Source organism: Lynx canadensis, chromosome A3, assembly GCF_007474595.2.
Source record: "Lynx canadensis isolate LIC74 chromosome A3, mLynCan4.pri.v2, whole genome shotgun sequence".
Classification (NCBI taxonomy): Eukaryota; Metazoa; Chordata; class Mammalia; order Carnivora; family Felidae; genus Lynx; species Lynx canadensis.
In genome coordinates this window covers 18,341,199-18,354,601 of record NC_044305.1, presented here as the reverse complement: position 1 = coordinate 18,354,601, position 13,403 = coordinate 18,341,199, and the positions used below count along the sequence as shown (strand labels likewise).

The 13,403-nt window shown below is 40.8% G+C and overlaps 1 protein-coding gene across 3 annotated transcripts in view; it reads right to left on the bottom strand.

The window, feature by feature from the left end:
• CHD6 (chromodomain helicase DNA binding protein 6) overlaps window positions 1–13,403 on the bottom strand; it is a 204,448-nt gene that overhangs the window by 115,846 nt on the left and 75,199 nt on the right. For all 3 annotated transcript variants that reach the window (XM_030309584.1, XM_030309585.1, XM_030309586.1), the window contains exon 4: window positions 1,339–1,486. In XM_030309584.1, coding sequence (XP_030165444.1) covers window positions 1,339–1,486 — 148 coding nt within the window. The remainder of the gene's footprint in view (window positions 1–1,338; window positions 1,487–13,403) is intronic.

Sequence of the window (13,403 nt, the reverse complement as noted above, 5' to 3'; positions counted from 1 at the left end):
TGAGAATCTCCTTGAAATGCAAGGAGACATATTAAGTGTGACAAAACAAGATTCATGAGTCACCATCTGAGGACTCATCTATAATTAAGTAACTCCTGACCTTTTAGAGAGACAACATTCTACAACAAAGCAGCCCAGTGGCTTTCCTCAAACAGAAAAACACATGGTTCATCTCATGGACACATCCTATCCAAGCAGCAGAAACACTTCTGGGAACCACTCACCAGCTAGCTCACTCTCCAGTACTTCAATCTTAAAAACAAAACCAAAGCCAAACACCACCTGCCTTATTTTTTAAAACATACCTCCTGGGCCTCTCTCTGTTCTCCCACCATTTCTTCATTATGTTACCTCTATGACGTTTAGTTTTACATGAGGGATTCCACATGAAAACCTGTCTCCCAATCCCATGTACATACAGATCACCACCCTGGAAACACTTAAACCCCTGCCAACTCCCATCAACCCAACATGCCTGCTGCTCTCCCCATGAGGACACCTGACAGCCACTAGCCCGAGTTCAGAGACAGTGATGGGGAGGGGGGGTTCTGCTCTGATACCCCAGACACTACTACTTATTACCACTGTGACATTAGAAGCTGATACCTTCCTACAGTGAAGACCATCTAGGAATCTACGAGGATCCAAGGATACTTGAATGTGCAGTAGTCGGATGATTTTACATGGTCCCCTTTCAGCAGGCATAACCCAGGTAAACTGTCATGGATATCAGAGGAAACAGCACTTTCAAATATTAGAACTCCTATCCAAGACAGGTTGCCTCAACTGAGGGAGAAAATTCCTACCAATGTCATGGGCATGCTTAGTAATGGCTTTAAAAATCTCATTCAGGTGGGCAACTCTTTGTTTCCATGTTTGGCCAAACTTCCTTTACTATTTCGGCAAAATGAATACACACAGCCTTGACTTTTCCAGCATCTGGGAGTATAAGAATGTCCTTATGCAGACCAGCCCAGCCCTCTGAATCTTAAAAGCATTAGCTGCATTGCAAGTCAGGCCCCCGACACCTTACTCAGAATGCCCCACAATTCAATTTTCCATATTCATTCTTTCTACAGCCTAATAACATGCTACTTCCCAAGAAGAAAGCAAACACCACTAAAAAAACCTGGGAGATCATTAGTATAAGGATCAGGATGCTAGGGGGAAAAAGCCTGTGGTCTTGGTGCTCACCCACCAAAACAGTGAAAGCCCAGCCGGGATCTATGCGCAAGGGGTGCAAGGCTGGAGATGGAGAGAGAAACGCAACAGGACGCGCGTCAGCAAGATCTGTGCGGCAGCCGTAACCGCCCGCAGGGTTCCCGGTCACAGCTGTACCTGGCTGTCTGCAGACTCAGTGGACTCCTCAGGACTCCGCAGGGATGGGTTCGGCAGGCCCTGATCCAGCTCTAAACTCTCCACTGTGGTTTCACTTTTCCTCTTTCCTTTCTTCTTTCTCTCCACTGGGGTTGGTCCTTGCTCCTTGCTACAAGGAGAAATTCAGAATTAAAACTCTTGGGCAGTTTTTAAAACTAAGAGTTCTCACGTGATCAAAGTAATGGTATCACATAAGGATATGGTATCGCAAGGAATTCTTGTCCTAGGGGTAGGCTTTAATGGAGAATCTACAAGAGTTTCTTCCCAGAACTATACACAGAAATATGGGAAGAAATACCTACATGGCTTGATGCAGAGTTCACTTTTTTACACCCCTATCATGATTCCTGTGGCTATGATTAATGTGGTAAGAAATAAAATAATATGAACATCTTCAAAACCTCACTTTCAGTTTATATAAATGTCTTCTCTAGTAAGCTTAATTGCTAGATATTGAGATATTGAGAATCAACAATTTCAATCGCCCTTTAGGTTACATGGGAAGAGATGTGTCCTTAATCTGTCACCATCCTCTACTGAAAATGGTCTATATAAGACTTGGAGGAAGTACTAGGAAGTCAAAATTGAAAAACGATACTGTCCCTGTCCTTGAGGAGGTTACGAATATGAAAATCCTACAGGCCTCCCAGAGCAATAGCTCAAGGCAGTAGCTAAAAGCCTCCTGAGAGAGGTGAAGATGGGCAAGATCCATCCATCCTGCAAGGTCCTGCTAAGATGGCAGCACCTCTAAAAGCTTTTTCTGACCATCTTAGCTGATAAAATCTCTTTTCTATACTCCCAAACCACCTCAGCTATGCTTTGCTTAAGGTACTCAAACTCTGATCTTTCACCAAAGTTAGTTATTAACTATGATATCAGCCTCGGAACCACACAGTGCTTGAATCCTCTGTAGTTTCCATAAACATCTGCTGAGTAGATGAATATTTTATACTTCTCTGATCTCTCCTACCAGACTCCAAATTCCTAGAGGACAATATGTACTTGATTCAAGTTTGTATTCTTAGTCTTATGCCTTATACATAGTAAGTATCTAATAAATACTTATTGAAAAGATAGATGGATGCATCAATGGATGGATTAAGTCATTGGGGAGATTTGGGAGAATGCAACTGAGCAGAGATGTGCATGGAACAGTAATAATAGTAGCAGTACTAATAATTAGAGCTACTAGCTACATAGCAGTGATTACATGCAGGCACAACTCTCTAAGTATTTTACATGGATTATCTCCTTTAGTCTTCATATCAATCTTATAAGGCAGATAGTATTACTATCCTCATTTCATCAAGCAGCAGAGTGAGGTTCAGTTAGATTTCCAGGGTAAGATGGCTACTAAACAGTGAAGAAAGGATTTGAACCCAGGCATGCTCTTAACTACCGTGGCATTGTTAGGGAACTGAAGAGTGTTAAGGGCACATTTAGTAAAAGACAGTCTGTATGGCTGGATGACAGGGCAAGTGAACAGAAGCACTAAATAATGGAGCTGCAAAGCAACTAGGTATGTATACCAGTCAGAGAGTTTTGACTTCATTCTGTGTGACAAGTGCCGTGATGGCAAGCCAAGGCAAGAGGGAATGAAGCCCCAGGCTAAATACAACCAATGAAAACTCAAAGGTGAAAATCATTTGAAGGATCCAGCAGAAATACAACCATTAAGTCTGAGGAAGGGACAGAATGTGGAAGATGAGGAAAGAGTCAAAATTATTGGCATTTTCTATCAGTTGGGTTATTGGAAGGTGTGGGGGAAGAGAGCTTGCCTTGTTTAGAGATGGGAGACCCAGCATGATGAACTGTTGTCAGGAACGCCAACCGGTGCTGACTGCTGAATCAGCCTGCCTCTCTCTTGAACACCCTTCACTCCTCATGGACTCCCAATCAAGTCAGCACAAACAGCCCACCCTCGTTTCTCCAGGCTGCAGACTGGCTTGCCTACTGATCAGGAAAGTTCTTTATGAAAATTATTTTGGTCCAAACTGAGGAAATGAAATTCTAGGGGTCCTGCCATTTTTAACAGGAGACTTGTACTCTCAAACACAGAGGGAAAAAGCAAATGTTCTACTTATCAGTGCAGGACAGGAGACACAGGTGAAACAGTTTAAAAACGTTCTAAGTTTTCGAAGGAATATTTATCTCATGTCATATACTCCTAAGAAAACTGTATAGCAATTTATATTCTATAAAGCACTTACGTGTTCTGTGTCTCATTTAACTGTTACGACCACAAGGCCATGAGGGAGTATCAAGGGCAGATAGATGAATCTCATGTTCCAGATGAAAAAACAGGTTTAAAAGCAGCAAAGGTCCCAAAGTCAGCAGCCGAGTAGCAGCAGAGGCCTGCACTCAGCTCATCTGACTCACAGCCTATTGTTTTTAACACCATATGTTTTCTGTCTTTTTTTAAAGCCCCGGTCTCCCTTTTAATGAACGCAAAAACTTCAAATCTCCTTTAATGTTATTTGAATCTCAAAATAATGACCAAAAGAATTAACAAAATATTCCAATGACCCAAATACACAGAAAAAAAAATCCATAGTCGTTGACAGTTTTTTTAAATGGATCCCTTAACAAAATAAGCCTTGTGCTATTTTAAAAAAAAGGAGGGGGGGGGGCGCCTGGGTGGCTCAGTCAGTTAAGCATCCAACTTTGCCTCAGGTCATGGCCTCATGGTTCTTGAGTTCCAGCCCCATTTCCGCCTCTGTGCTGACAGCTCAGAGTCTGGAGCCTGCTTTGGATTCTGTGTCTCCCTCGCTTTCTGCCCCTCCCCCACTCGCGCTCTGTCGCTCTCAAAAATAAACATTAAAGGGGCGCCTGGGTGGCTCAGTTGGTTAAGCGTCCAACTTCGGCTCAGGTCATGATCTCGCAGTCCATGAGTCCAAGCCCCGTGTCGGGCTCTGTGCTGACAGCTCAGAGCCTGGAGCCTGTTTCAGATTCTGTGTCTCCCTCTCTCTCTGACCCTCCCCTATTCACGCTCTGTCTCTCTCTGTCTCAAAATAAATGTTAAAAATAAAAAAATTAAAAAAAAAAACATAAAAAAAAGTTTTCTCCTTAATTTTTTGGACACTGATTAATATACTAAGAGTCATCATAATAATCACATGAGCAGGGCCCCATTTAATCTCCTAGAAAATCTGAAATCCTTTCTCCCCACATTTGAAATCAATTTTACCTACTAAATATAACTTCATTATATTAGAAAACTATGTCTATATGTTTAATCTTACAAACACACACACTCAAAACTACTCAGCTGCATTCAAACAAACTCATACTCAAACTAAACCAAGCTCAAGCCATAATTAAGGAAGAGAACCTCCTCAAAATATGAATCTTTACTATAAGACTTGTATATATTTTACATCTGCCTTCCATTTTTCAGAATCACATTAAATAACAAAAGTAAGGAGGAGTCACAGTGAGGCACTTTCAAAGTCAAGCCTAGTAGGCACTACTAGGCACTAGATTTTCCTAGCCAGAAACTGGGTGTAGTATGGAGTAGAGGGAACATCTTCTCAAATATATGTCCAATGACTGGTGAACCCTGCTTGCTTATTTGTGGATAAATAAGAAGATACTCTACCAAAGTGATTTTCTGTAGGTTACCTTTGGCAACACAATCAATTTTGAGTTCCAAAACTTCTTCTTGGAGCTCTTCTGACAAAGACAAGTATCAGGGAGAAAAGATTCTTTGTAAGCTTATAAATGGGATTTTCAAATAGGACACAAGAAAATATCACCTGAATTCATCCTCTAGGAAGACTACATGAAATGTGTTTTTTCCCTCTTTGGAATAACTTTTGAAAACTTTATGCTTGAGATTTTATCAAATGAAGACATTTAACCTCTAAATGGCTCTATCTATAGATGGATTTGGTCCATGAAAGCTTGTTTGCTCCCTGAAGTTCCAGGTTCTTCAAAAACAGTGGTCAAATAATATGTAAAAAAAACTATGTATGATATATATACCCTTTGATCTAGCAATTCCATTTCTAGGAATACACTCCAAAGATACACCTCCAACAATATGAAAAAATATATGCATGAGGTTACTCACTGCAGCAAGTGCAAATTAATAAAAATAATGTACATGATGAAATGTGACTGAATAAAGTCGGACAGTTACAATGGAGTACTATGTAGCTCTAAAAACCATTAAGACTCCAACTGATCAGAATATGGAATCATTTCTAAGCTACACTGCTAAGTGAAAAAGGAAAGTGCTGAAGAGTATAAATGTTACATTTTGGGGAAGAAAAAAGAGTAAGAAAACATGAATATATCTATGTATTTTTAAAGTTTATGTATTTATTTTGAGAGAGAGAGAAAGCACAAATCAGAGAAGGGCAGAGACAGACATGTGGAGAGAGAGAATCCCAAGCTGGCTCCATGCCGTCAACACAGAGCCTGATGTGCGGCTCAAACTCACGAACCATGAGATCATGACCTGAGCCAAAATCAGATGCCCAACCGACTAAGCCACCCAAGTGCCCCTATCTATTTATATTTTTAAAAGAAACATAGGAACGATGAACCAAAAAACAATGATCATCCATAAGAGATGGTTAGATGGGATACAGGAAGTGAATGATATTTCTCAGAGAATCAATCTTTTTATAAAAATTTGACTTTTGGAAGCATGTTAAATTCTACATATTAAAAAATAAAAAAATTAAAGATGAAAACAAGCTGAAACAAATGAATCCAAGTATTTCAAACAAATAACATAACCACATTGAATGGAGGGGGAAAATCTCATTAATTATGAACACAATAGAGCTGACCCTTAAATAATACAGGTGTTAGGAGCACCAATCCCTGTTCAGTCAAAAAGGTTTGTGTAACATTTCACTCCTCAAAAATTTAACTACTAGTAGCCTACTGTTGACCAGAGGAGCCTTACTGACAACATAAACTGTGAATTAACACATATTTTGTATGTTATATGTATTATATACTACATTCTTACAATAAAGTAAGCTAGAGAAAATGTTACTAATAAAATGTTAAGGAAAATACATTTACAGTACTGCATTGTATTTTTTAGAAAAAAGTCTGCATACAAGTGAACCCATGCAGTTCAAACCCGTGTTGTTCAAGGGTCAACTGTATTTGACTATGTACTCTTAGCTTTTGGAACAGTGAAAAAATCCTGAACTTTTTGGTAGGCATATGGGTGAAGCAATTTTGAAACCATTTTAGATGTGATACAGGATTAAGCAAATGAGTAACTGTGTTGATGTGATTAGCCAGGGAAGTTCTCACGGAGGAAGAGGGAAGATGTAAATATGCTGTAAAACAAGGAAGATAATACGGCATGAATCTAAACTGGAGACATCAGTGTGAACTCAGGTTTTCTAAAATAAGTATACATATATGAACACATGTACATAAATGTGCACACATGTATTATGAATATATGTGTATGTGCATATAGGTGTGCATACATATGTGCATGTACAGAGATGTCTATGTACACACGTGTATGTATTTTTTGCCTTGACAGCTCAAAGAGCTGAAAAGTGAAGATGCCCCATTAGCAATGTGCACACCTAGCACTCGGATCTTGGTTTCTAATACCAAAGTTCCTTAGAGAAACAGGTGATTCCAAAGCTAAGGTAGAGAAGATAAAAGATGAGCCTGAAACATCTTGCTATGTCAGAAAGTAGGGTATACTCAAAAAAATGAAGGCAGCATGGCAAAAAGACACAGGAGTCAGCTTAAAGAGTTCTTGTTGGTTAAAACTGGGACCATCTGAACACCAAAGTAACTAAGGACAGTAATGAATTATAAGTCACTGAAAACAATAGGAATACATACCAGTAATGGATAGATAGATAATGAATAAATGAGGGAGAAGAGGGAGTCCTTGCTTACTACAGAACCCAAATGACGAATGCAGAGGAAGTGTGGGGTTGGAAAATCATTTTATAATCACTGCAGGAAAGATGAGTACAGTCCAGGATCATCTAGGGAGAACAATGTAAAGATGAGCAGGATTTTTGCATGATCTTAAAGCGTCTCCCCACATATTGCTTATTAGTTCCAAGCGAACAAAAGCAGCAACTAGACAATGATTATGTAAGAAAATGGCCTTACTCTTAGGAAAGACACACCGGAGTATTTAGGGATCAAAAGGCAATGACATATGCACCTTATTCTCAAAAGCTTCACGAAAAAACATCTATATAAATATATTTATTTTGAAATATACCTATTCCATGGCTGAAGTGGATACTGTTTGATCAGCAACTTTTTGCTGATAACCAATATGGACCCTCCTGACTATAAGAGTGGGTGGAAGGTCAGGCTGGCTATGGTATCCTATTCCTTCTACCACAGTGATTGGTCCAAAGATGGACATATGACCCAGCCAAGCCAACTTGGGAGTCCTTCAATAAAGAAGTAATAATTTCTGGCAGGAATGCTTTCGAAAATGAATCTTTTACCTTCTAGGTCATAAGGTTGTTAAGCTGTGGGCCCATAGTTTCAGGCAGCCACAATTCAACCACGAGAAGAAAACCAGTTGCCAAGGATGAAGAGAGGTGCAGGGGAGGACTGGAGACAAAGAACATTGGTGGAATCCTCAATTATACCTCCCGGTTCTGATTCCTTAAGCTCGTGAACCCCTTTGTTATTTTTTTTTAACTTAAGTTAATCCAAGTTGGGTTTATGTCACTTGTAACCAAGGGAGTTCTGAATAATACAAAGGCCTAATACTCTCACCACTTAATGGCACTGGAGGCTGAATCAAAGCAATTTTATTTTTATAATCCTCTTTTCTAGCTTTCAGAGTTAGAACAAACTAAAACTTGCAAGGACAGAAAAGAAAAATGGCAGATAAGATTTTTGAGGCTCAAAGCACTTATTTTTAATAACAAAAATCATATTTGATTTTACAATAAAACTTATATCCACTTTAGAGCCGGCCTCGCCCCGAAGTTCTCATGCTATCTTCTAAATGGCTTCATCAGCCAAGAAGATTTATACATCTTCACTTTCTAGTAGTTTGTATTAGGAAAATAGGTAATTTAGGGGCCTTCCAAATAGGAAATTACATTATAATAACTACTTATAGAAAATTCCACTAAAGCCCTACACAGACAAGTCTTTCTCAAAGTTTCCTCCCAGCCTCATCTTCGATCCCCAACCTCCAGGTTTCTTCACTAGAATTGAGAGTTAGAAACAGAGCGCTGGATCCGAGGATGAGGAGAAAGATCTGGGTATATGTCACAACATTGTCCTACTGTGAGCCATAGATTACTCTGCCCCCATAGATTCCAGGTATTAAAATTTTTATCTATCAAACCCCATTATTTCAAAATGACTGACTCATCATCCCATTTTTAAATTAAATCTTATAAAATATCCATCAAAGTCAGCAGGAAAAATCAGTTATTGCCACAGTGAGTTGCCATAATTCCCAAATTCAGAACTGAAAACAGCACGTGATGCTAGTTACTGCCTTCACAGACATGCACATGGCTGGGGAGTACAGCCCAGGAACCACCTCCGCTCCAGGAACAACCCTTCAGAGAAGCTTCCAGCCCAGGCCTTGCCACAGGCCCTGATCCTCTTCCCAGAAGTACAATCTGAAAACATGGACATTATGCCCAAAGAGCCCGTCTGCACACTTACTTCAACTTTTATTTAATGCCCATGTTAGTTCAGTCTATACACAGAGAACCAAGTTGGGCACACACTGTGAAGATACTGGTTAAACAAAAAATAAATACACAGAACTAATTGTTCCAATACAGATGTGGTCAGCTGTAGACAAAATGAGAAGAAAATCTACCCCGTCCTCAGTCCCTTTAACTGCATCATTAGCACCATCAAAACAATCATCCTAGTTTGTGATGTTATCCTAGTAAAAACTGAAAAAAAAAGAAAAAGTTATATACTTATAAGATGAAAAGGCAGAATTTCAAAAAGTAATCTTGGGGCACCCGTTAAGCATCCGACTTCAGCTCAGGTCATGATCTCTCAGTTTGTGAGTTCAAGCACCGTGTTGGGCTCTGTACTGACAGCTCAGAGCCTGGAGCCTGTTTCAGATTCAGTGTCTCCCTCTCTCTCTGCTCCTCCCCCGCTCATGCTCTCTCTTTCTCTCAAAAATGAAAATAAACATTAAGAAAAATTTTTAAGTAACCTTATTAAAAGTTGTAAAAGCAAATGAAAATAAAACTTCAAAAAATGTAGAAGGGTTTCAAATGACAAGCCATCCCTACTTGCACCAAATCCCACGTTCCAGAGTGAAGTGCCTTCAAATGATACCACCCTAACTCCCATATGTTCATGCCTCTAGTTCTTTATCAACAGCAAGCAATACCTGGTGACATCCTGATATGAAAGCTGATTAATTTAGATCTAACATACCTCCCCTACTCTTTCCTCTGCTCTTTTTGTTGAATTCTTTTAGTTTAGGCAATATGTTTTAAATTTTCACTAATTGTTTCTTGTTTTCTGACTGCTCCTGTTTCCTAACTCATCCTTGTTTTGCAGACAAAATATCATCTTGAATCTGAGGATGCTAACTTAAAATCTTCACAAGTTTTTTTTTCCTGGACTTCTTTCTTATGAGGACAATGGTTCTGCTCATCATTCCTTTTTCCTCTTCTTTGTTGCTCAGTTTTCCTATGCGGTCTCACAATCTTTGGTGGATTGTTCCTATTTCAAATGAACGAGGCTGATAATACAGGTGACTGGTGAGATTATGTCTCATCCCTGAATGAGGGGCCTGGCGTAGAACTCTTGTCCCCTTTTAGGGCCTGGCAGCCCCTCTTGTCCCCTTTTAGGGTATGGACAGGGAAAGAGCAGTAGCTCCTGAGTCTCCCTTCTCATCTGTGGGAGTCTCCACTTGGGAGTCCCAGACTATCCCCAGGGCAAAGGCTTAGTATCTTTAGAGTAACTACCTGACTTCAGCCTGGAGCTGATGCCATACGACCACTCATTCTATAGGCAGTCCCTTCATCATCACATCCATTTCTGGCCTGCCTCCCGTCCCTTCTCCAAAGCTGCCAGGTCCCTTGTGAGGAAGAAGCATTTCTACCTCTGCTACAAACAGCTCCTGCATGGACTCTGAGTTGGGACTCCCCCACAGCATTTATCCACCAGTATGATACCCAAAAATTCACATCTCTCATCTTTAAGGATTTATTTCCCTCTGCCCTTCCTGTTGTTTCGTTGTTATTATTTGGTTAGGAAATGAAAATAAAAGTATGCCTGGTGGCCATCTTAAACCTAGAAGCCCAACCCCCTCTATGAATTCTCCCAGGAGCCAACACACTTCCTCTTCCCATAAGCAGCCTGAGGTGATCTCTGAAAATTGTTTGCTATTCACTTGACCCAAAAAACCCTACAAAATCATGCAAATCAAGAGATTAAAATCTTTGTGTTCACTTTAAGAATGCGTGTGAAACTGCCCAGGCCATCCAGGGTATGCACATCTGAAAAAAGCCACAAGTATCTGAAGGATGTCACTTTACAGAAACAACGCATGCCATTCTGGCGCTACGATGGCGGAGGTGGTAGGTGTGCGCAGGCCCCAACAGTGGGGCTGGACACAGGGCTGGTGGCCCAAAAACTGCTGAATTTTTACTGCACATGCTTAAAAATGCAGAGAGTAATGCGGACATAAGGGTTTAGATGCAGATTCTCTGGCCATTGAGCGCATCCAGGAACGAAGCCTCCAAGATGTGGTACAGAATTTACAAAGCTCATAGCTGCATTAGCCTATACACGTGCTCTCCCTGCCACACTGAGATGATTCTCACTGAAAAAGAGAGCAGACTGCCCCTGAACCAGAAGAGGAGGTTGCAAAGAATAAAAAGATATCCCAGAAGAAAGTGAAGAAACAAAAACTTATGGCCTGGGAATAAATTCAGCATAAAATAAATGCAAATAAAAGTAAATGCAGAAAAAAAAAAAAGAAACGGAAGCCCCCCAAAGAACATTTATTTAAATGTCTTTTGGTCTTTTTGCTTTAAATCTTTTCTCACTATTAATTCCTTTAATACCTGGCTCAATACTCACCATGTCCAAGGGACTCCCTGGACCACAACTGAAACACTCTTAATCCGCCAAATCCTTTCAGCTATTCTGTATACAGTTATACTACATTCTTTGATTTGTTTCTTTTTACCTGTTTTTTGAACACTTGCAAGACTCTAACTCGTGATAGCACTTCAGTGATAGAGCTCAAAGATGATGTGTCTGTGACACCTTCCTTCCTCCACTATCCCACTCCCACCAAAAGTACTCACAAATAAAGCAAGGCACACAGGAGGCACTAAAAATACACTGAATAAATAAATAAGCAGGTATTCATCAAGCGTTATTATTGAGTAACTGTTTTCTTTCGGATCAGGTCAAAGTCCACTACGTACCCAACCCTAATTTACAAAGCCCCGGGGATTAGAGTAAGCACTCCAGGTGCTCTCAGAAGAATGGGAATGGAGACCTGGTCCAAAGCCTCAGAGGTGGGTCTCTGCCATTCTCATTCACATATCCTCCCTACATCACAAAAAAAACCTAGCCGGTTCCAACCACAGGTCTCTACTCAGAACTCATACTTGTCTTCACATTTGTCTTCTTTCTTCTAATAATTGATCAGAATATAAAAGCAATTCCCTCAACAGAAATAATGCTGTTAATACACATTCCTAAGCCTAATAAGCCCAGCTTCAATAAAGATCTTCACTCTTAACAAAGACAGGTGATTTGACCTTCAAATAGAGAGGGAGAGCTGAGCTGACTGAATTTTACTGCCCTTTCTGCATCACAGCGTCAGCTGACTCACAGCTCACATGGTTATATAATCAGAAGATCTGGGCTTAACTTTCTAGAAGCAACCGTCAAAGAAGAAAATCAGAAAAGGCAAAACCTTTCTTCCAGGGTGTTACTAAACTTACTGGATTTGGGAGAAAAACATTCTGCTCTGTTGGCTCTTGACAAGCCAAAACAAATGGGGGTAAAATCTGCGGCCCGAAACCTGGGGTTTGTTTTGGGGGAAAAAACAAAAAACAAAACAACTCCTACCAACAAGCAATTCTCAGACACCAGCAGGGTGTCGGAGAATTCAACTCAATTCTGACATTGTCTACCTGGAACGGCACCAGATTCCACAGGTCCAGAGTTCAGCACCACAACACTGCACCCACCTACCCTCCCACTTCAGACACCAGTCACAAGCCCAGGTTTCCTGCTCTCCTGACCAACCACTATATACTGGAGGGTGCAATGACCCCCTCCTCAGGTTTGATGGCTTTGCTAGAGAGGCTCACAGAACTCAGGGAAACACTTCCGTTTACCAGTCTATTAAAGGATACAACAAAAGATACAGAGGAATAGCCAGAGGAGGAGATACACAGGGCCAAGTCTGGGAGGATTCTGAGCACAGGAGCTGAGGAGCTGAGGTGCGGAGCTGAGGTGTGCCAGGCATGTGGATGTGTTCACTCACCTGAAAGCTCCCCACACCCCCTACTATTGGGATTTTTTTAATGGAAGCTTCCTCACATAGGCATGATCAATTATTAACCCCGCCTCCAGCCCCTCTCCCCTCTCTGGATAATGAGGGGTGGGACTGAAAACTCCAAGCTTCTACTCCTGCTTGGTCTTTCTGGTGATCAGCCCCCACCCAGGAGCCCACCCAGAGTCATCTCACTAGAACAAAAGATGCTCCTAGTGTTCCTATCACTTAGGAATTTACAAGGGTATGGGTGCCCTGTGTCAGGAACAGGATCAGAGACAAGTATCCGAACAAGGGATGCTACGAGTGTTCTTACCACTTGGACGATTACGACAGTTTCAGGAGCCCTGTGTCATAGTTGCATCAAAGACAAAATACTAGGATATGAGAGAAGACAAGTATTCTTATCACTCAGGAAAGTACAAGGGTCTCAGGAGCTCTGTGCCAGCAACCAGGGCAGAAACCGATACATGTATTTCTTATTACTTCGTAGGGCTAATCACACTATCCATCTCTTTTCCTCTTTTTGGTTTTCCATTCCTAA